The 23,615-nt window shown below is 46.8% G+C and overlaps 1 protein-coding gene across 1 annotated transcript in view; it reads right to left on the bottom strand.

Annotated features, from left to right (window-relative positions):
* FAT2 (FAT atypical cadherin 2) overlaps window positions 1-23,615 on the bottom strand; it is a 59,716-nt gene that overhangs the window by 19,832 nt on the left and 16,269 nt on the right. The window contains exons 3-12 of the mRNA XM_075056717.1: window positions 23,169-23,483; window positions 16,050-16,111; window positions 14,896-15,207; window positions 14,028-14,238; window positions 11,403-11,542; window positions 9,365-9,640; window positions 8,693-8,903; window positions 3,661-7,713; window positions 1,288-1,484; window positions 503-656 (exon numbers count right to left, since the gene is read on the bottom strand). Coding sequence (XP_074912818.1) covers window positions 503-656; window positions 1,288-1,484; window positions 3,661-7,713; window positions 8,693-8,903; window positions 9,365-9,640; window positions 11,403-11,542; window positions 14,028-14,238; window positions 14,896-15,207; window positions 16,050-16,111; window positions 23,169-23,483 — 5,931 coding nt within the window. The remainder of the gene's footprint in view (window positions 1-502; window positions 657-1,287; window positions 1,485-3,660; window positions 7,714-8,692; window positions 8,904-9,364; window positions 9,641-11,402; window positions 11,543-14,027; window positions 14,239-14,895; window positions 15,208-16,049; window positions 16,112-23,168; window positions 23,484-23,615) is intronic.

Consider the following 23,615-nt stretch of genomic DNA (forward strand, 5'->3'; position numbering starts at 1 on the left):
ATGCCGTCATGGGATAAAAGTGCTCATAGATAAATTGTACTTCTAAACACCTTTATAAACCCCACTGCGTTAAGCTTTCTGCAACATAATGAACCCCAAGTGATCTCTAGAATGATCATCATGTCTGTTTGGGCAAATATACTGCCCAAGACCCGCTAGGACATTTTTTAGAGTGTAGAACTTGGGTCTTGGCTCAAGACAAATACTTGCTGATCTCTCCTCCTTGAGACCTGGCTGTTAGCAATAGTGTCTGCCCTTCATTTTAATAATGCTAATGCCAACATTTGTAAAGAAAGCTAGTGGGAAGATGCAGAGCTTAGTCTCCTCTATACCACATTGCAATAAACCTGCCTGTTTGCCATTCCCTCCTAGCTTGGGAGAGCTGGAATGAGCAGTCATTTTGTTGCTTAAGAGGAGATAAATGTTGAGCCATGCTGGGAGCTGGCATTTCTCGGGAGTGGGTGAGGAAGAGGCTAAAAGCATCCCATTGCCCAGCTCTCACCTGTGTGTGGGCCCAGACGGAACTCCTCTGCGCCAGGGCCGTGGAGGCTGTACGTTATCTGGGCATTGCTGCCGACGTCGGGGTCAGTTGCTGATATTTTCAAAATGAAAAGGCCCGGCAGAGCGTCTTCAGAGACTCTCCCAGTGTAGAATATCTGGCAAGGACAGAAGGTGTTATTGACATCTGAGTTGTCTCCAAAATACCTTCATCCTGTATGGGGAGGAATGGACTAGCAGAAGCTTTGCAGAGAAGGATAAACCATGTGGTTTATAGGGGAACACAATGTGCCTCATGTTGCCGGCTGCTGGGGTGTGGACTGGGACCAGTGAGCTCATTTCACACAAGCCTTTGAATCTCCTTTGGGAAGCAACCACCTCTGTTCTTTCTCACCATGGGTAACATCCATACCAGCAATCAGCTCTCTACAGTAACAAACCTCCTGATGGGAATCTCTCAGCTTAGCAGGATATAAAACTCAGTAATTTACATGCCCCTACCCAGGAGGCTTCCTGGCATTGTTTATCTCCAAAAATTATTCTTCATAATGCTTAGGCACTCACTTACTGCTGGCAAACATGCTTGGAGGCTAGATTTAATGTTCTTGCTTGACATGCAGCTTAATTAAAATTGCTAAGCACAATCAAAGCAACAGGATTGTGTGAGAAGAATTATGACAAGCCAAACCCTCTTAACACGCTCTTTCTGTTCTTTCTTCCTTGCTATTGTGTTTTCTCCTTCCCAGATGCTCCCCTCATGTCCCTGATGTCCCAGGACAGACATCTTACCTGGCCGCACTCAGGGCTGTTGTCATTGATATCCAGAACAAAAATTTCCACTTCAGTGGTAGCCTGAAATTTCCCATCGGAGGCCATAACCTTGAGGAGATATTTCTCTGTATCTTCTCTGTCCAGGGGTTTCTTGGAAGAAATTGTCCATTCGCCCTCGATTTGGTTAACTGTGAACTGTCCCAGTATGTCTCCTTCTAGAAAGGGGCAGGAGGTAAGGAAAAAAGGCATTTACTGAGTGCTGAAAATCAGAAGTGATAAGGAAAGGGGATATAGGTGTGTCCACTGCCGGTCCCTTAGGAGAGCTGAAGGACTTGCAGTGGTGACACAGAGAGGGCATTGGTGTCGTATCAGGCAGGTGAGGAGCATTTGATCTACCTCACTGCACGGCTGAGAAACACCCTGCCTGTTTCTGTTATTCACTGTCTGCATATTACACTGGAAAGAGGAAACGACTCCTGATTGCAAAAATATCTTGGTAATGTTCTGCAGACGTGCATATTCATTGCCTCAAAACCACATTGTCTTACCTTCCTAAAGTGTGTCAGTTTTTCTTGGTGCGTGTTCCTAAAGGGAACTGAGAGTTGCAAATACCCTGCAGACATTGGTTGGATCTTATTGTTGCAGTACCATGTATAGCTGTACCTCCTTTTATCCTATAGCTGTATTTAATATATAGCTGTGCTTTCTGGGGCTACTTTTTGATTCTGTAAGAGCCAAATGTTGAGACAGACTAGGCAGGCTCTCCGGTCCACCAGATTCATGTTGCTTCTGCTGATGTTACACAGAGTAAATTTTAAACGGGCTGGATGCTGCCCCTGGAGAATCCTTCTCTTCTGGCAAGGAGCTGGTGTCCTCTGCTGAACCCATGCCGTTGGGCAGAAGGAGGGAGCACATTAGGTAATGGGAGGCAATGAAGAGAGCTGGCTGCAGGGCTTGTTTGTGTTAGACTCTGAAGGGCCTCGCACAGCCGGGTAAATTAAATTCACTCTCTTTCTGCTTTCATTTGTGCTGTGGTGATGAGGTTGTGAATCTGGAGACACAATGAGAGCTCTGCTAGCCTTTCTTCTCATGCTGGGAGACTCCAGCCCATGCTCAGGTTTAGTTTCTGTGTGTTTGAAAACAATGGAAAGCCAGGCTCTCTGTTCACCGCCTTTCTTTTGCTGCAGCGCTATACTGCAGTTGTCTTTATATGTTCATGGGTAGAGTTTGACCTGGGCTTGTAAGTACAAGCATGCACTCTTTTAGGTTTAAAGTAGTTAGAAGTTACTACTAACTTTAAGATGGCAGAAATATGAATACGTAAATGGATTGAATCTTTCCTCCCAAAGGCTTGCAAATACCTAGGCACGCCATAAACCAATTGAAAGTACCAGCATTCCTCCCCTGTTTTGGATGGTTACAATAATAGATAACAGGCTGCAGCATGATTTGGCTAAATGCGTTGACCCTGAAGGGTTGTCACTTGAGTTTGAACAAACATTTTAGTTTGAAGTATCTGTTCCAGGTCTGAGAAAGACCCTTTGGGGTTAAAAAGCACTGTAAAATCAAGCTTCTACTTGTGCAGATGCACAACAAACATTCCAGTACAACTTTTTTGTTGTTTTACAGCAGTGGTTAATTTTAGTTGGCACAACTGATGTTTCAGGGATGCAAGAGTCATCTTTAGTGTTTCTTGTTAGCCAAAACCCTCACTAAGATTGACATGACAGTCTCTAATATCCACTAGTCTGCAGAGTGGTTAACTGCAGCCTTGTGAGGTCTACTTGTTTGCTAAATGAGAGTCAAAGTGGCTTCAGAACCAGAAGTTATATGCATCATATGTGCATATATATATAGTTACTGGAAATACAGGTAGGCTACACATATGTGTGATGTGTAAACTGACTGCAGTGTTTGCAGGAGAAAAAGCTGGGTCAAAGAACTTAAACGCAAATCACAGTGTCTATGTGAGAAAAACCTTCCTTTCTGCTGTACCACCACTTTGTCCTTCCAATAGGTATTACAATTACACTGTCTTAATTATTCCTCTGTTAAGAAAGTGTAAATAAATATATCTACAGTACTGTGTAATTACTTATATATTTTTTATTTATTTATTTCCAAATAAATAGGATGTTTCAGTGGTGAGACAGTTATAATGATATTTCTACCCACTGTGGTTAGTTATTAAAGAGTTTTGGATACCCCAGACTCATTTAACTGAAGAGTCCAGCTCATGACAGAGCTCAGGTTTGATGTCCTGCTTCTGATAGGACTGTCAATATAATGTTATTTCTGTATTAATATTCTGTAAGACATGGTATCAAATCCTCACTTTGAGATGATACTCTATTCTTGCTCACTGAAGATTTAAAGTCAGGAAAAACTCACCAGTTATGTAGCACGTGACCCGCCGGTTCTGCTCAGAGATGTCTGCATCGATGGTACTCAGTGTGACAACAACCTGCCCTGGCTCTGCATTCTCAATTACTGATCCTTTATAGAAATCTGAGGTGAACTGTGGAGCATTATCATTTTCATCAGAGACAGTGACCTCCACCAAGGTTTGAGAAGAGAGCTGGACTTTCCTGCCATGGTCGGTGGCCACCACATAAAAGCGATAGATCTCCTGATCTTCGCAGTCCAGCTCTTTTAGGGTGGTGATCCACCCACTCTCACCATCAATGGTGAAGAGTCCTCGGAGGTTCCCAGATTCTGCTTCTAGACTGTAGGTCACCTGTCCATCACTTCCCATGTCCTGGTCATTAGCCGTCACTTGAATGACTGTGGTTCCTGATGGCATGTTCTCCATGACAAAAGCTTTGTAGGGATCTGCCTCAAAAACGGGTCTGTTGTCATTGACGTCCTGCACTTGGATGTTCACAGAGACCAGAGAGACCAGCTCAGTCTCCTGATGTGAGCAGTGAGCCATAACATCAATCTGGTACCACTTGGTGGTCTCATGATCCATTGCTTTTTTGATTTTCAAAGCCCCCGTTTGTTCGTCCACTGTGAACACCTCATCCTTGTTACTTTCTGTAGTGGTTCCCTTCACCAGGCTATATATGATGGGATCCTCTGCAAAAGCTTTGACTGACCCTATTTCTGATCCCTCTGGAAGATCCTCAGATGCAGAGAATGTATAAAGGGGCTCAGAAAACCTTGGCAATGTCACCTCCCTGGGGACAATCTGAAGATTCACTGGGACAAGGGAGTTCCAGTGAGGGGGTCTGCCATCTTCAGCTTTCACCTTGAAGTTAAAGGCTCTGTTTTCTAAACCAATAAGGCTCTCCTTGACCTTAACAACCCCGGTGGCAGCATTGATCTCCACAAGGTCTTCTGCCACATCTTCCACAGAGTCAACGGAGTAAATGACATCTGCATTTGCACCTTCATCGGCATCATAAGCCAGTACCTGGATGACAGGGGAGCCTTTGCTTACATTGGACTGGATGGACAGTGTGTATTCAGAGGCTTTGAACCGAGGTGGGTTGTCATTCTCATCTGTAAGGATTATTTTGACAGTGCAGAATGCCACCTTCCCACCCCCATCCTTGGCCATGACTTTAATGGCAATGACTCTCTCTGTTGAGTTTTCCCTGTCCAGTTTTTGCAGCGTGGCAATACGGCCTTTATTGTCTATGGAGAACTTCTCATGAGCGAGTTTATTTATGATGGTATAGTCGATGGTGCCGTATGGGCCACCATCTGGATCAATAGCCAGCAGCTCAATCACTTTGGTACCTATCTCAGCATTTTCTGCCAGCTCTGCCTCATACACATTCTGCCGAAAAGAGGGGCTGTATTTGTTGGCATTTGTAGTATTGATATACACAGGCACCGTGCTCTTGAAAACTCCATCTGAAGCAGAAACTCTGAGATTGTAAGATGACTCCAAGTCCTTTTTGCAGCGGTTGAACATGGATATTATTCCAGAAGTGCTGTTGATAGTGAAATGCCTATTGTCATTGCCTGAGAGTATCACGTATTCCAGTCGGGTGGTGTCACCGCTATCGGGGTCCAGGGCCTGGACTTTTATCACAATGTGCCCGCACGTAGCCATTTCGCTTACCTTGGCTTCGTACTGAAGCTGGCTGAACTCAGGGGGATTGTCATTGATGTCTGTCACATCTATGATTACCAGGGCATCACTGCTAAGTGGAGGCATCCCATGATCTGCAGCTCTTACTTTCATGCGAAACTGTTGATTTTTTTCATAATCAAGTGCTTGAGCTGTTGTTATTTGCCCCGTGCTGGCATCAATATTAAAGAACTTGGCAGCATCTGAACCATCATCCAAGATCTGATAGGAAACCACTTTATTTCTGCCTGAATCCTTATCAGAAGCAAAGAGCTGGATAACAGGGGTCTGTGCTGGCAAACTCTCCGAGACAGACGCCGTGTAGATGATCTGAGAAAATATGGGGGGGTTGTCATTAATGTCCTCTACCTCCACCTCTACTCTGGCTTCTGAAAAGGATCCTAGCGCTGTGTCTGTGGCTCTAACGGTGAATGTGTGTTTTGTCTCTAGCTCATAGTCCAGCTGACCTGTGACAGTAAGGACACCAGTTTTGAAGTCGGTGCTGAACAGTTTCAAGGAGTCTTCTTCCACAATGTTGTAGATGAGGCGCAAGCCTTCAGGGCTGCGAGCCTGTATGTGGAGGATAGATGTGTACAGGGGGATGTTTTCTGGCACCTTCACTCGGTAGTACAAACTTTGGAAGAGAGGATTGGATTTGTTCCTCACGCTGATCACAACCTCCTCTTCAGCACGGAGGGGAGGCTCACCTTTGTCCTTAGCAATGACTCGGAGGTTGTATTTATTTAAAGCTTGATAATCAAGAGGCTTCTTAAGTGAGATGTCTCCTAGGTAAGGGTCAATCCAAAAGTATTTGTAGTCCTCTGCAAATGAGTAGGTAATGGCTCCGTTTTCCCCTATGTCTCTGTCTGTTGCTGACACCTGAAAAAGTACGTCACCCGGCTCTGTGCCGTCCTGCACCGAGGTATAATATGGCACATTCTCAAACTGTGGTGGATTGTCATTGACATCCTCTACGTAAACCTTGACTGTGGCTTGGGACACTCTTGGTGGTTTCCTATTGTCCTTCACTTCCACAGCTACCTCATGCACGTCTTGTGTTTCGCGGTCAAATTTCACACCCTTGGTCTGGAGTACTCCAGATGCCTGGATCATTTTGAATCTTTCCTTTCCATTCAAAAGCGAATAGAAAAGTGGTTCATTTAGCTGATATCCCTTGACCCCAAGAACAGTGAGAGTCTTCTCATCTGTAGAGTTCTCCATCACAGTTGCTGTGTATACGTCTTGATCAAATTTTAAGCCAGTACCTTGTGCTTGAGTTAAATTTAGCTTAACCAGAGCAGTACTCTTATATAAACCATCACCAGCTCTGACTGTGAGTTCACGATAGCTTCCCAGGCCAGTAGCATTAAGAATGGAGATGAGACCTGTGAGTGGATGAATATAAAAAGCATTATCAAGGTTCCCTTCCACGATGCTGTAGGTCACCTCCGAATCTGCATCTTTTGCCTGCACTGACAAAAGCTCCATCCCTGGGTGGGCAGGCAGCAAGACAGAAAGCTCATAAGTGTCTTTGAAAAAGACTGGAGGTGAGTCATTCACATCTTTAACATGGATTGTGACCTTGGCTGGCTTGGATGCAAACAAGCTGGGACTTCCACTGTCATGCGCATGTACACTGAAGTGGAAAACTGGGGTGAGCTCATAGTCTATATCAGCACGACTGGTCAGTGTCCCTGTGCTGGGATCTACTGTGAAATATTTTAGTGCCCCCGGTTCCAAAATCTCATAGACCAGCAGAGCATTGGAGTCTTGATCAGCATCCGTTGCATGGGTCACGAGGGGGGCATTGCTTTCATCCAGAACCATGCTTTGGGATGGAGCATTCTCCATGATCCAGCCAACGAAGGAAGGCTTAACGAAGATAGGCACATTGTCATTCTCATCTATGACATAGATAAGTACCATTGTGTCCGTAAATGCTCCAGCCATGTTGGTGCCACGGACTTTCAACTGGTAAAAAGATACCTGCTCAAAATCTAAGCTCTTCTGAGTGGAAATAAGGCCTGACTGATAATTCATGGAGAACACTCCATCTCCGTTTCCATCTTTTATTTCATAGCTGACTGGTGACAAGCTTGTGGCTGAAACTTGGATCAGAGGAGAGCCAACAGCAGTGGATTCACTGATCTCTGTGATGTATTCGGCCTCGGGAAATTTTGGAGGGGTTCGATCAGAGGGTCTAATGTGGACATGTACTGTAGCAGAATCTTTAAGCTGGGGGAACCCCTGATCTTCTGCCTTTATAATGAGAGTAAATCGCTCCTGCCTGGATGGGTCCAGTTTCTGGGCAACTGTAATAATTCCAGAATATGGGTCGATGCTAAAGAAACCTTCCCCATTACCTGCAAGAAGAGAAATTACAAAGTGAAGAATGCAGACGCCCTGTTGGTTTTGGTTTTCTGAACCTGTTTTCCATAGATGCTCCTGATTTCAGGCCTAATTAACATCTGTTTCTTTCACTGGGAGACAACAATCTTCATTAATTTCTAAATAATTTTCATTCTAAGAACAATGAACTCATTGAGATCTACGAGGTAACTTTTAAATCAATCAAAATGTAAATTAGAGATAAATACGCTTCTAATTTGAGCATATTTAGTGGTGGCAGAGCATGTGCTTGAAGCTTTTGCCTCGTGTGCAGAACATGGTAGCACAGACTGTGCTAGTTCCTTCAAGCCCTGTCATGCTTATAATTACCAATACTTCAGGAGCAATTAAATTCCTCAGTCCTTGATCTAAATTGCAGTGAGAAAGATGGAGCAAAGGATGGCTTGTCTCCTGCAATGAATTTACTTGCTAAATAGTCAGTGTGGCACAGCCATAAATATTTAAGTTTTAACTTGTAGAGTGAATGATAAAATACTTGCCCACTGAGCTTGTACGACCCCAAACCACCGTCAACCCATGCTGAGAGGGTCTCACTGTTCCTCAAGGATGTATTTCTTGGTAGAAATGGTGAAAGTGATGATGACTGTTGTGGGAATTGGAGTACTTTTTCCTAACAACTGAACAGGGATCCCTCCCTCAAGTCCCATGGATGAGAAGAGCAGATTTTAAGTTGTTCTAACTCATCCAGTCACATTTTTTCTTAGACCAGTGACTCAACATTGAACTGTCCTCTTAAGGAAGGATGCTGCTATCCCATAATATGGAGATTACCTGCTTGCTCTAGATTTTGTCTGGATAGGAAGGAAATTTGTGCAGCCATTTACAGTTCTTTGCAACAGCTAGAGAAAACTGATCCACTCCCTGACCCCCCAGGTAGAGCATGGAAATGCAGGCATGTTCATAGCCTAAACTGTCTTGTTGCATGGCTCTCACCTGCCTGAAGGGAGTAATGGATTTCGGCATTGGCTCCTTGGTCCTGATCAAGGGCTCTGACTTGTACAACCTCTGTGCCCACCGCTGCCGAGTCCAGCACTTCTGCTTCGTAATGGATGCTGCTGAACTGCGGAGGGTGAAGGTTGCAGTTCTCCACGTGGATGATGACTCGAACAAAGTTCCTCTTGATGGGGACCTCCTGGTCTCGTACCTGAATGACAGAGGAAAAGCAGGTACAGTCACACTCAGGGAGAAGGCAGCCTTGCCTGCACCAGGCTTCCAAGTAGCTCATCAGGACTCTTACAGAGAGTGGAATTTTTCAGTGGTACCAACCCCTTGGGTGGGAATGAGCCTGAAAGTTTCAGCACCAAAGTTCAGCCTTGAACTTGAAACCAAACATTAACAATTATTCACTGTGCTTTCTTGTATAAGAATCCAGTGGCCCTCCAATGAAATTAACAGGTGAAGGGCTCAGCACATGGTTAGAGGAAAGCAGGGTATTACCTAGATTTATCCAGGATGGTTATATAGTAAAGGTTAACTCCCTGCTTTCCTCTTACCTGTTGTTCTAGACAAATTCTCCCTCAAAGACTAGAACCAGTTTTAATTTCTCCAGCGACCCGTATGTCCGGGACAAGCTGATGGACTCAGCAGGGTTTGGCTAGGACTCACCATCACCGTTAGGGTGTGCTGAGGCATGGGCTGAGAACTGAAGCCTTCTGCTGTTGTGAGGACCCCGCTGCTTGGATCCAACTGGAAAAGTCTTGTGCTTTTGGGGTCCACGCTGCCATGGATGGTGTAGATGAGCCCCTTGCCTTTGTCCTTGTCTGTTGCACGGACTTGAAGGATTTCCCTCCCCGAGGGGGTATCTTCAGGAATCCTCACCTCGTAATGGTTCTCAAGGAACTGGGGACGGTGCTGGTTAATGTCAATCACGTGGATAAATGCCTGTGGGGGAGACAGCACGATGAGGGCAGCAGAGACATGGGAGCAACCTGGCTTATGCAGCCATGTAAAATCTCAGCTACGAACCCCTTTTGGGTGTAGCCATGGTCTGAGCCTTGTAACCGTCACAGCTTTCCAACTCTTGGGGCTTTGCCACCCATGGTGACTGGGAGCCCTTTTGTCCTTCTCCCCAAGGAACTCCTGCTGTGCCTTCCCTTAGTGATTTTCAGTTTGCTTTTTTTTTAATTTCTCCGATCTGGCAATCCATTCAGAGTGAACGTGCCTGCACTTGGCACACAGGAAAACCATCACAGCCTGCCATGAAAAGTAATAGTTGCTCAGCTGTGCTGCCAGCTTTGCTGGCTGGTGCCTCTGCACCAGCCCTCATTAATTACGCGCCAGAAAGCTGACAGAGGGGGGATGTTTGGTAAAGGAAGGGAGGGGCTGGCCTATCTCAAGAGCAGCACATGTGTGAAGAAGGTATGCAGAAGCAAAGTTTGTGGTCTACACTTTTGAGCCAAATCTTCCCCTCTGCATTTAACAGCAAACCCCTGTGAATGTCCTGCCTGAATCCTGCCTGCCAAGTCACCCAGTTTCTCCTGTTTGATCTCCTTCCCTGATTGTCCTCATCCCCCTACCGATGTGTTTACTGCGTCTTAGGAAGTCCCAACCAAGAGTAGGAATTTTCTTCCTTTAGCAAACCTGAACATGCCATGGGTGTTTTGCACAAGCAGGTTTTTTGACATCTGCTAGCAGCCTCGAGTGCCAAAATAAATGTAGGAATGAGATGCAAGGTGGCAGGGAATGCACACCGGGCAAGGTGGGGCTTTGTTTGTTTATTTGGAACAATACTTGAAGGTAGTTGACATTGCATTTCACAGGAATGGTAGTGTTCCTCAATCATCATCCCCTGCAAACCTCCATAGTGAATTTCCCACGATAAGCGTCACTGACGGGTGACTCACGTTCTAGGTTTTCCTGTGCAGTGAGGGCTGGATTTTTGGCTGCTGCTTATGCGTGGAGAAAATGGTTGGTGAAAGATCAAGCCCTGAATATCCTTCTTGACTGTAGGTAAAGATGGGCAAATCTCAGCAGCCATTTTAGTTGGGGCTCAGGGACATGCCTGAGAGCAAAGTGCCTCCTTTCACCAGCGCTTGCTTTTCAGGTGACCTACTCAGAGGACACAGCATCTCTGCAGCTGCCCCGCTCGCCCACTGGACCTCAGTGCTGATATGTTATCAATGCTCCATGCACTTGGAGCAGCACAGAGTGAGGCCTGACCTTACCTCTTGCAGATGCATCTGTGCTGGCTTTACACAGGCTAGCAAGTCCCAGGAACACCCCTTGGCATGGTACCATGGACCCAAGCCTGATCTAACTGCATATGCATTTCCTTTATATCTTAGTATTTGTCCCAGCCATGTTGTAGTTCAGCCTGAGCAGCTGAGAGCAAGTTGAGGTCTCAGAGTGTGAAATGCCACCCCAGCTTGGCTGGTGGTGTAGAAGTGTCCTTGTGTGCTGGCTGTGATCAACAGGAAAGGCCCAGACCTTCCTAGATCATTTGCGTTTCCAACACCGTCTTTCAAAAAAAAAAATCTTAGCTTTGTACTTAGGAAAGGCTTGGGTCACTGTATAATGTAAGATCACAGTGTAAGAAGATTCTTGTGCCTGGCACCTGATCCAGAGCTCCGCAGAGTCAGAAGAAAGATTCCCTTTGGCATATACTCACTCTAGATGGGGTCTCTACTAAAGAAGAAGACATTACCTGGGTTTTTATAGTAGTGGACCCATCAGTGACTTCTACCGTCAGGTTATAGCTTGACTTCTTCCTTGCATCGAGGGCTCTTGCAATGACCATGCTGCCTGTACTCTTTTCAATGTCAAAATCCATGTCATCATCGCCACCTGGGATAAGGAAGGGATGAGAAAAGGAAATGGGGGGGCAGTTATAGCTAGATTTCTGTCTGGAGCAAGCTGCAGGAGCTGGCAGCCTCTGCAGGGGAAGGGATTCTAGGAGCTGCTTGGAGACCCAAAGGATGAGGATCTCCCCTTCAGACACCATACACAAACCACACAAGGAGCTCATGCCCAGCCACAGATATGTGGCATGCCAGGCAATATACTTTGAATGGGGACGTGTAGGCATTCATTCCAGCTGTACCTCTTTGGCCACAGCTAGACTGGGGACAGTGCCATAGGTGAGGTTTACCCCAAATCTGGAAACTCAGTACAAAATGTGATAGATGGACATAGGAGACAGGGAGGACATGGAGAAGCTGGACAAAGAGGTAATCACAGATGGTGACAAAGGAGCATGAAAGGGAAGGTGAGGGGAACTGGAGAAAATGAGGAGGAGGAGAAAAGGGGAACGGATGCACATATGCATATGATGTCCTGGCTAGATTTGCAACAGGCATATTTGAACATTGATTTATTTGCACAAGGCCTCCAGCTATGCAGCATCACGGGCTTAGCATGGATCAGGGACCTGCAGGGCTGAACGACGCTCTTGCTGGCTTCCAATTCAAGGTCACACTGTGGGCATATCAGCGATGGTCTTCGTTGCCACAGTTGGGAGCCTGTGAGCTACCTGAAGCAGCCCAATTCTTGAACAGTTGGGGAGGCAGACGGTGCTTCCAGGGTGAGCAGAGCCTGTTGCCTCCAACCCAGATGGCTGCATAGCGCAGGGAACCGCAGGCCTGAGCAGCTCAGCAGCAGAAGGCTGTCCCTCACACTCTTGCTGTTCAGCCCTGGCGTGGCAGCTCCTTTCTCATGCCTCGCTTGCTGGAGGCCTGTTAGCTCCCTATTGCACGTGAAACACCCGCTACGCTGTTCTGAGATACGGAGAGGTAGAAGCAGTTTTCTGCGATTCATCCCAGGTCTCAACTTCTCCCTTCGCGGCTAATGGGTGCTCTGGATTCTGCTTTATTCTCTTACCAGCTAGAAAAATCTTGGCTGGTTGTTAAATTACACATCTTTCCCTTGTGGGAGAAAGGCAGTGGTTGCCAGCCATCTGGACCACCATTTTTCTGCTGGGAAGGAGACACAGGAAAAGAGAGACCCATGGATGCCTTTCCCTGAGAAAAGAGAGAAGGGCACCCTTTGCATGGTGCCAAAGGGAAAGAGGAAGCCCAGGAAAGGAAAGAGATGAAGAAAGATGCTGCTTTGTCAGAGTTTTTGCAGACACCATCAACCCCAGTGACAGAGCCTTCGTGGACTGGGAAAGGCGAGTTTTTGAATGAGGTGCTGAAGGCTCCTGGATCTCTGCATCACCCGCTTGGTTGCCAGCTACTGTGATGCTTTGCTTCCCTAGCAGGGACAATGAAATCCTGTCCTCTTCCACCAGTATAGGAACCAAGAGAGCCCTGAGTAGCACTTGGTGCACTAGGAACTGGTAAAGATGGGGCTGAGCATACAGGCAAGCACTCAGCAGGGAAATGATGGGATTACATTCAGAGAAATATACTGTTAATTCTGCAAACCCAAGCAGACACTACTAATGCCAGATAAGCCTTGCACTGATATTGCCTGCTCCTTCTAGCATTGTATCTCTTGTTGCTTAATTGTATTTATACACCATTATCCCTGCCCTAACGTAGTAACGGGAAAAACTATTCACTCACCCAATTAAGGCTTTGTCTGACAAGGGCAAGCCCTGCAGGCAGTGTCAGGGAAAGGCTGTGCAAGGCAGATTGGGGCACCACTTCAAAACACCAAATTACATGAGCACAATTGGCCCTCATTCGTGGGACCAGTTCTGCTCACACACTGCCTGATGAGTCCCCTGGGGTGACAGCCCACATCCCCTCTGCCCTAGCATCGTGTGTGTTTGAGAAGGCCCTAGAGCTTCTTCATGTTTCATGTCTAAGTCATCCCTGGGATGCCGTGAGGTGGAAGGGAGAGCCCCACCAGTTAGGTCACACCAGCTTTTTGAGGAATCCCTCCTTCCCGGCTCTCTGTCAAGACTATGGGCTCAGCAGGGAGGGAGAGATGGGGGGTGGTGTGTGTCTGCAAGCCCCAGCCAGACACCTGGATCCTCACAGGCTGTTTTACCACAACCAACAGTGTCACCTGATTCCCAGGAGGAGCTGGGACTGGTATGCCCTGCCTTTCACGCGACATCGGAGAACACCTCAAACACAGCCAAGTCCCAGAATGTCATTAAAAAAGTGTTAGATAGATAATTGCACTTGGCACCAGAGCCCTTGGACAGGCAGCTTTGTCTATGGCTGTTTAAGCCTTTTGGTGTCTGTGAGAAAGCTTTCCCTGTAGCTCACCTACACCTAAAGCAACCAACTTCATTTGCTCAGGCATGCGAGTGCTGAAAGCCAAGGGAGCTGGGGCAAATGCTCCCAGACACTGCTGCCCTGGTTTAATTTCTGTGTCTCACCTGTGATATTAAACCACACTTGGCTGGGGCCCATTTCGATGCTGATCACTCCCACCATATGGTTTACAGGATCAGTTTCCATCACGGCAAAGTTAAAATGGGGTTCATCGAAAGCTAGCGGCTCCGAGGAAGGGCCAGGCCGGCCAACCCAGCTGATGTGAAGCCGCACGTGGGAGGAAAGTGGTGGGCTGCCGCCATCCGTTGCCTTGACCTGCCAGGAAATGCACATGCAGTCAGGAGAAGGCTGGTTGAGCCCACGGGAGCCCCACGGGAAGCTGCTTCTCCCACCCACCAGGAATTTCAGGGCCAAGTGCGCCCAAAATCCCACAAAACAAATCTTGACCCAGTGGCCTGTGCTCTGGCTGCTTCCAAGGCAGAGCCATGTATGCAACCCAAATTCTTCTTGAACATCAAGCAAATCCGCCAAGCTCAATCCACAGCAGAGACCTGGATCACAAGCCTCATTGCAAGGACCCACAGATTGTGGGAAAGCTTTAAACCTATATCCAAGCCCCATGGCCTGATCAGACTGCCAAATGGAGGCACTGCTGAAGCCCAAAGACTGTTCAGGTTCGGGTCACATCCATATAGGATTGTGAATCACTCTGTTCATCTCTGAGAGTGGGTTGGACAGTTAATTTTAATTTATCCTCTGTTTTTAGTAGCTTCTTACCCTCTGCATTTCCCATCATTCCCTCCCAGTTTCTCTCCCTGTAACCCAAGTCTGTCTCATTCAAGCTCTCCTCCTACTGCTGCGTTCTCTCCATCTCTTTGCTTCTTTCATCTTTTCTGTTTCTGCAGCCTTTCTTCTCTTTCCCTCTCCACCCATCTCTTTGCATTGGCTCTCTCTCCTTCCCTCTCCTCTCACCGTGAGTATGTTGTATTCGGAGGCAGGAAAAGCTTTCCTGGAGAACACCATGCCGGTTGTGGGGTTGATGGTGAATATCCCTTCCTCCTCCTCCTCAATGGTGTAGGTGATCTGGCTGTTCTGGCCCTGGTCACGGTCTGAAGCAATCAGCCTGTAGACCGGCAGCGGCGTCTCCGAGGCGTCTCTCTCGGGGAGCTGCACCATGAAGAGCTTGTGGGGGAAACTGGGAGGACTGTCGTTGGCATCCAGGACTTGTATCACAACTCTGCTGGTGGACTTCAGGGATGGCTCTCCGTTGTCAGAAACGGCCACCTGCCAGCAAGCAAAGGGAGTAGGTGACAGAGCAATTTGTTGTGACCTAGGACCCGAGCAGCCAGCCTTCATCCTGATGGGCAATGACTAAAGTAGGGGTTTTTGTGTGGATCTGCAGTTGTATCTCAACATTTTCAGAGGCAATTGCTCCTCTCTGCAGGGTAAAATCTGGTGGCTGTAGCTGGCACTGTGCAAGGCTTGTGCATGCACAGGGAGGTGCATCTGCAGGGCTCCTGCTTTGCAGTTGCTCTGGGCAGTGGGTCAGATTGGTCATTAGGGGTCACACAACTGAAAACATTTGTATTGCAATGGCTCGGCAAGTTATCACCCATCCTCACTCCGCTGTGCCTGTGCATGCTCACAGCTTGTTACATTGCAGAGGGAAATGTATTATCCTCAATCACCCTGATAGATTGAAACCCCTCAAGATCCCGCTAATGTAAATACGTATAGCTTGGAGCAGCAAAGGATGGGGGCCGGTAACACAAAACTACACAGCAATGTCTGATACAGTGAGATAAACGAGGGTGGATCTCTCTGGCTTGCTCTTTCCCCCATAACTTATTATCCATCCTGCTAGAGGACAATTCCAGTCCTCTTCCTGCATTCCCACAGCTTCCAGAACAGGCCTTTTGCTCCAGTCTTCAGTAAGGAAATAATAAACCCCGCAGTACTGCTGCAGCTGTCTCTTAGGGCAACACACACCATTTAATTAAGTTTCCCAGCAGTTGGGAGCTGATGGGATGAGATTCTTTCTCTGTGCTCCAACTTGCAAGGAAAGCTCTTTGAGGACTTAATACACTTGTAGGTAAATAAAGCTAATTACAATCATCATTACCCACCTCTAGGATATGTTCAGCCTTGTATTCTCGATCCAGCTGCCGTGAAGTTGTAGAAATCAGACCTGCCAAGAAAGAAACCCTTTGAGCTCCAAGACTCAGCGTCCGAGGAAAGCTAGGGCTGATCAAATCCCCGCGTGCCCCACATCAGCCTGCCTGCCCATCCTCTTTCAGGTTCCCTTTGTGATCAGAAGAGAAAATCAGATACCCCCAGAGGGCAAGCTGTCCACTTCCAGTGTGAATCCCTGTGTGGAGGTGCTGCTCTCACTCCTCTGATTACAGAGACCATGGAGGAGGTGGGACACCTACCAGGTGCCTACAGCAGTTGAAGGTTGTGAAGGCATTTGGTGAGAAAGGCTGCAGAACCATGAAAACAAAATTTTTCTTATGCCTCTAAGTAAGAAACATTCTGCATGTGCTGGCATAAGTTTGGCCTCTTAACAAGTCTTGACTCTTATTTTCCCTGTGCTGAACCTTGCTCTTTGTAATTTACAGTGTTTTGACAAAAGTTTGTTTTCTGTCTTGGGAAATACCCTCTATTCTACCACTAGAACAAATGCATTCAGGCTAAAAATAAAGTATACAGTTGATAATAATGTTAGTATATTATTTAAGCCTTGCTAAGAGACAGGATGAATCCTCTAATAGTTGCAAGATTTGAGGGATTTCTAAAAAATACACGCTAGTTTAACCGCAGGGAATAGGTTGGATGCAGGAGGGAGGAATTGTGGCTATAGTAAACTAGAGTTTAAACAAAATCATCATAATTACCTCTTTTTGGCCTGTCAATGACTAAGCTGAGTAGATGCAAGTGTGTAAAGGATGGAGTTGAGGCTTGTGTTTCCACGTCTGGTTTGATAATAGTCTTTATCAAGTGCCTTGACCCTTCACCTTTGGGGAAAAGCAGCTCTACACCATTTTCACAACTGCTTTACAGATGATGGAAATTGTATATATAATGCATTATTTTCTGAAAGTCATCAAGTCTAACACCTGTGAGTGTTTTTGTCCGTTCCCTGTTCTGCTCCCAGTGGTGGCCATTATCATGGTGATTATTCCTTGCGAAGGCAAGCCCTGCTTCCTCGCACAAATGAAAGGCAGGGTGAATTTTCCTGATCGCTGCAAGCAGTGATACAGGCTCATGCTACTCTGGGAAATGCTTTGCATGGGAGGCAGCGTGCATTTGCAGTGGTGTGAGCACATGCACTTGTGCATCCTAAAAGACTTGTAAATCAGAGTTGCATGAACACATCTCAACTCTCATTCCTGGTCCAAAGCCAAAAAGTTTTAATTAATAGTATTGTTTCCAGTTGTATCATACTATAGTGTATTGCTGTCTGAGCAAAAATTTCAAATGGCTGCAAGGAAACACCAGGCAGCTGAAGGAGGGAGCAAGGTGCAGCTGATTGGAACAAGACTATTGTTGACCTTTGCCACATGTTCTCTGGGATTATTCATATTTGGCATCAGCCACTGCACTAAACATTTATTTGATGCCTTTACAATCATAAATCAACACTCCTTAATGTGTTATGACAAGATGATTTGAAAGACTCTGTTTGCACGTGTATAATGGATTTTTTTTCTTCTCCCTAATCTTCCTTTTGACACCTCGGCAGGTGAAGAGGACTCAGCAGTGGCCTGAGACCACGATGGCTGAGGAGCTTTTGAACCTCTCCCAGGCTCATAGGAGGCTATAGGGCTCCAACAGCAGCAAAACTCTTGATATGCACGGAAATGCTCGCTTAATGAGGGCCTAAAGAAGGAATTGCAGCAGTGGTTCACTGAGATCTCTGATGCTCCTGTCTGCATTGCCAATAGTTTGGCAAGGACAGGGGAGCAAAGCCTAAAACTCCAGCTACCTCAGGGGATGGTTCATAATTTTGGCCAAACAAGCCCATAGGACACATAGCTAGATATTGACAAAGGAGCCACCCAATACCTGTGTGCACACTGGGGATATTTCTAGTCTATTGGATTGCAAAATTCAGTTGCAACAGACTAATACCTTGTTTGCACTTGGTTACTGCATGCCAGCTGATGGAAGGTAACTTAAACCACTCTGGAGTGATTATTTGGATTTGCCTGGACACACCCTGAAATTCTTTCATGGCCTAATTAATGATAAAAATGAAAGAAAACAGGATTGTAGGTGAGCTTTCTAGAGCTGGAAAAGGACTGTAGTGAAGGCAGATGAGCTGGAACTTAATGACTATCATGAATGCCTGTACCACTGAAGATGTTCAGATCTCCTGGGGAGTATTCTCTATCACAGACCTGTACTGTATCCCAGCTGGGAGTCCTAATGGATGGCATTTTTGGGTTTAGCTTTGTATCTGTTGAGTCACAAGTCAAAGGGTTGGCTTCTCTGCCTGACCCCAGGCAAAATCCCTCTGACCCTTACCCTGTGCTCAACCGTGGCTCCCAGTTCCCCTCTCCAGAGCCAGTTACCACTCTGCCTTGAGACCAGAAAGCTCTTGTCGTTAACAGTTAATCACTCTAATTCTGTACGGAGCTGTGGTGCTGTGCGGCTGCCAAGGTGCACAAACTGCCAGCAGTGTTCACGCTGAGCACCCAGAGACAGGGAGACGGGGATGGGACGTGGTGCTCGAGAGAAGCCAGCTGGAATAAATGCATATTTTTATTTGTTGCTACTTGGTTATACACCCTGCGAAGCCAGAGGGCTACAATGGAAGTGGAAACTGTTATTAAAGGGGAACTGCCCTCAGCTTTCGTGGCCTGGGGAAACAGTTCCTCAGTTCTTTCTGCTGCCCCCTACAAGGACCTGGGAAGTTTAGTTTTTAATGAGAGTGTTTTGTGCGTGTGCGTGCACATGTGCGAATTATCAGTGCAATCCCTGCCCCTCTGGAAAACACCAGCTAGACCGTCCCATGGGACTTGCGATCGAGTGGGTGTCCTTTATTTGTGTTCTTGTATGTGTTCTTGAAGGTTTTTGCTGAGTCCTACAGAGACTGAACAAAACTGCCAAAGGTCCTAACTGCACTTGGCCAAATTGCCAAGCTCTGTGTTCACCTGAAGATCCAGAAACAATCCCATCTGTTCCTTGCATACAGGCAGGCACAAACTCTGCTCTGGTAGCCTATCTACACACAGCAATGGGAAAGGATTGTCTGCAATTTTCCTGCTTGCTGCCTGGAAAGGGGAGAGAGGAAAGCTGGTCGTGTTGGAACAGGAGCAGCAAAATTAACAGTGCATTGTTGTCAGGGAAAAAAAAATAATAATAACTTCTGCTGGCAAGAGCAGGGCTGGGGTGGAGGTTGCTGGCCCCCTGCCCTCGCTGCAGGGAGGAAAATCTAAGATAGTTAAAATAGCCAGAATCAGGTTTGCAGGCATTGGGGCTTTCACAAGAGCCTGAGAAGGGAAGAGGTTGTTCTCCTGAAATCCTCTTTCTGTTGTCTCACTGTTGCTTCCATTTCACCTTCTCTTCTCTTTTCTTCTCCTCCTACCACCTCCCCTCTTGTTCTGACCCTGCTCTGCACTAGTCCGTGCTCAGCTGGAGCCTGTGGGACGTTGGCTCAGGCAGCAGCAGTGCAGCCGTCCCTCAGAGTTAAAGAGCAGGTTGTGTCTGGATGTCCTTCCATGCAGAGAAGTGCAGGGAACCACAGGCATCCTGGGGAAGCCCGTGGACACTGACACAGCAGGAGAAGCACCAGAAAAACAAGCACTAGATAAGAGCTGGAGATGAATAGTCCAAGGTGAAAGGATTCTCCAAACAGCTTTTCAGCAAGATGAATGGCTTCATCCTGACTCTTCCTGCCACAGCCTCCCAATTCCTCCTGGTTCTGTCTGGACTAGAACCCTTTTCACATCAGGGACTGCAAACCCTGCACAAAACAAACTGAAAATCTTTCCAGCTAAAGAATACCCCAAACCCTACTATCTCCCCATCTCTCCATGTATCTATCTATCTCTCTATCTCTCTGTCTCCCACAAACACTGCTGTGCACCAGCTGCCAGGCTGGGCTGGAGAGATTCCATCGCCGATGGCAGAAAACTTTCATCTCACTGCGCAGTTTTATTCCCTCTTCTCATTAGCCTTTCACTTATTTTCCCTCTTTTTCTCCACCCTCTTTAGGGAACTGAGAGCTGGAAGAGCTTAGAGCCCTTCCGTGGTAGTTCAGGGATGCTGGAGGAGCCAAGCCCTGCTGAGGGACAGTTATCACGGCTGTTCCTGTCTCCCTGCAAGACCTCAGGAGGAGAAGTAAAGGGGCCTTGCTGGTCATGTCTCCACCAGCCAAGCCACCCCCGTGTCGAGATACTGGATCAAACGCAGAACAAGCTTGCTCCAGGACCAGAAATAGGTTACTTGCAATAGTGTGGCACTGTGCCCTGAATAATTATCCAGGGCTATTCTGCAGGGTTATTCTGGGTGTAGACGTGCCTGTTGTAACAGTAAATAAGGACCTTAATTCCTATTAGCGCACAGGATGAGAACAAGCTTCCTCCTCCTCTCCCTCTGCCAACGGGCTTCTACCAGGATTGCCCTGCCTAGGAGAGACCCAGACTGACCTCTGTCCCTCTCGTGCTCTGACTTATTTCAGGGCCAATGTGACTGATTTGTCCTTTGATGGCAGTGTGGAATAGGAGAAGGGGAGAGGTCTCTATCACAGTCCTCTCTGCAGGTAGGAACCTCCCTTCTGATCCGGGTGCTGGAGGAACTCCCGACACGTGCAGACCATCCTGTCCTTTGCTCAAATTGTGTGACTAAGAGCAGCAGCCTCTGTGGTTTCCTCTTGAAACTTCAACGTTTACCATTGAATAATGTGACAGAGGTTCAGGTTCATCACAGATAAGCAGCTCTGTCTACTCAAACTCTTTTGCTGTCATAGGATTTGGGATTGACCAGGGAAGCAGTATTGGCAATCTGGATCATATAGATCTCTGGCATTTCGAGAACTGAAATGTTTCTAGGTCTTTTTGCAATCGTTTCCTCTAGGCAGTGAAAGAAGAGATGCATTTATTGCATTTGAAAAACAAAGGACATATCCTAACTAAAAATCCAGAATAAACATCAGTGATCTTGTAGCACTATAGTGCTCAGATACTTGCAGTGTTTTCCCTCTTCTCCTGTTCAAATGTAAGTAATTTGATTTGCACTGCACTAGGATAATGCTTTTTTTGTATACAACCATGCACTGATGAGAATGACCAGGAAGAGAAAGACCAACAGTTCATCTTCCAATGCTGCACTACCAGGCTGAGACCAAAGATTATGTTTTTATTCTACTTATCGGAGCAACTAGCATGCCCTTGTCTGCAGAATGAAAATATCACCGGGTTTCCAGTAAGCTGCCTATAGCCCTGAAATTTAGACAAGCTGTGATATTCTTTCTGGCAGTAGTAGCGGATGACTTCTCTTCAGATGCTGTAAGCATGAGGATATAAACTGCTCAGTTCATGCCAATGTTTGCAGGTAATTATTTGTTCTTTTGGGTGACATGCAAGTAAAACAACAGATAACTGAATCCTCATCAGGCTTGGAAGCAGGTCCTTAAACAACCTCCAAGATCAGGGTTTAAATAAGAGACCTCCAGCAACTGTCCAAGAGATAAGATCAGCTCATGGGTTTCTTACAGGACTGACAAACTTATCGCTCTTCACATGCAAATTACATGACTGTAGAGAGAGATGGATAGGAGATGACTCATACCCGAGAGAGCTTTTTTTGTCCAAGATGGGAATTATAGGGTTGGCTTAGAGGTGAGGTGTCTCATTAGCAAATGTTCAGATTTTGCCAGTGTCCCTTATTTTACCATAAAACATGACAGCCTTGGAGCATGGCTTTGTAGGGCTGCACTCACACTGGGGTCAAAGTTTTGCCTGCTGCCTGCAGCACAGAGAAGGCTGAATTTCCTGCAAGGTACATGGGTGCAAGCTGGACCTTGGCAGATGAGGGGAGCTAGCCTGGTGTCCTGATACCCATTTCTGGTCCACATCCCATCGAAAAGGCAGTGGTCTATTTAAACAGAGCCTCCGAAGGCACCTCTCCATGGAACCCTGCATTTGTGCAAGCTGTCTGTGCGGCTGAGTTGTGCATAGTTGTTTGGACTTTGTGGGAAAGTTGGCTGCAGAGCAATGCCCTGACCTAGCTAAAAAGCTTCTGATGGTGGAGAGCGCTACAACTGGGGGTAGCAGTGCTCACAGTTAGTTGACATCTCCAGGTGTATCTGTATGGTGCCGTGTAGACACACCCTATGAATCTCTTACAACCAGGACTTCAGTGTCTCAGCGTAACAATTTCTTTCTAAACATCCCCCTCCTAGCCAGCTGTAGAGGACTGCCAGAGAGCCATTACACCACAGGTAACATGTAATTGAGAGCTGCACTAGCCTTTTTCAATACATCCAGCTCCTTTCTCATCCGAGAGCAGGCTTCTATCCTGCTGCAGTAGGTGAACTGCTTTTATCATCTGCAGGAGATCAAAGTCATGCAATTAATCCTCTCCCATACGCAGGCTCTGTGCCCTCCCTTCCCTCTTCTCCCAGGAGCTGATGGCGTGAAGGGCTCAGCACAGCTTTCCTTGCCAGACTGGCCCAATGTCAGCTCTGCTGGGATGGTTTGAGGAAGCTGTTTACACAAAACATCAGCGGGTTTTTGATGGCTCTGAAAGATCTGGTAATTAATCCTCAGATGAAAGATACAGTCTAGGAAGATGGCAGAAGAGGCTTACTACACTTACTACATTAATAGCACTGGAGAACGGGTGGAGCCTTTAAATGCAGTGGGATTCATTTTTATTAATCCTGCCTTGGTCTGTCTCAGGAACAGATAGTCACCTCCAGAAGGGTGTTTCCTGGCTCAGGCTGTGCAATAGGGCAGTCGTTTATAAGGGGGAAGGTTAAAAGCAGCTGCTTAGTTCTGTTTAGGGCTTTGAAAGTAGCACTTTTGTGTCATTCTGAGAGCCATCTGGATGCAAATAGCAGCCCTCAGGTGGAGGGTTTCAATCCTTAGCCTCCCCACAGATGTATTTGGAGACTGGGACTTTTGCTGCAGAAGGAAGGTGTGACAAAGGCAGCTGTGTGGGCTGTTTATATTGAATATGTAACATCCTCTGGGCACTTGGAAGCCTCAAAAACAGATGCTGAGTTGGGTCAGTCTTACCTGTAATGAGGTTAATGGTGAAGAGTCCTTGAGGATTTCCAGTCAGGATGTGAAAAGTCAGTTTTCCCTCTGAGCTGGAGTCTGGATCTAAGGCATCAAGCTGAAGGACAGACGTGTTTGGTGGGGAATTCTCCATCACAGAGGCATAGAAGACAGGTCTGGACATCTGAGGTGGGTTGTCATTGGTATCCGTGACTTCAATATAAATTTCAGTCACAGAAGAAAGAGGAATTGTTCCCAGGTCAAGCGCTAGCACTGTCAGCCAGTAGTGAGATGTTCCTTCTCGGTCGAGTGGTCCTATGGTCCGGATGGTGCCTAGAAGAATGACAGAAAGTGTTTGTGAGGGATTTAAGGAACTCAGAACATTTTGTCCTTAATGCCAGACCAGTCCGTGTCTCTAGTCTGCTTCCTGGTATTTGCTGCAGGTATAAACTCTGGCACCAACCT

The sequence above is a fragment of the Buteo buteo genome, chromosome 24, assembly GCF_964188355.1.
Source record: "Buteo buteo chromosome 24, bButBut1.hap1.1, whole genome shotgun sequence".
Lineage (NCBI taxonomy): Eukaryota > Metazoa > Chordata > Aves > Accipitriformes > Accipitridae > Buteo > Buteo buteo.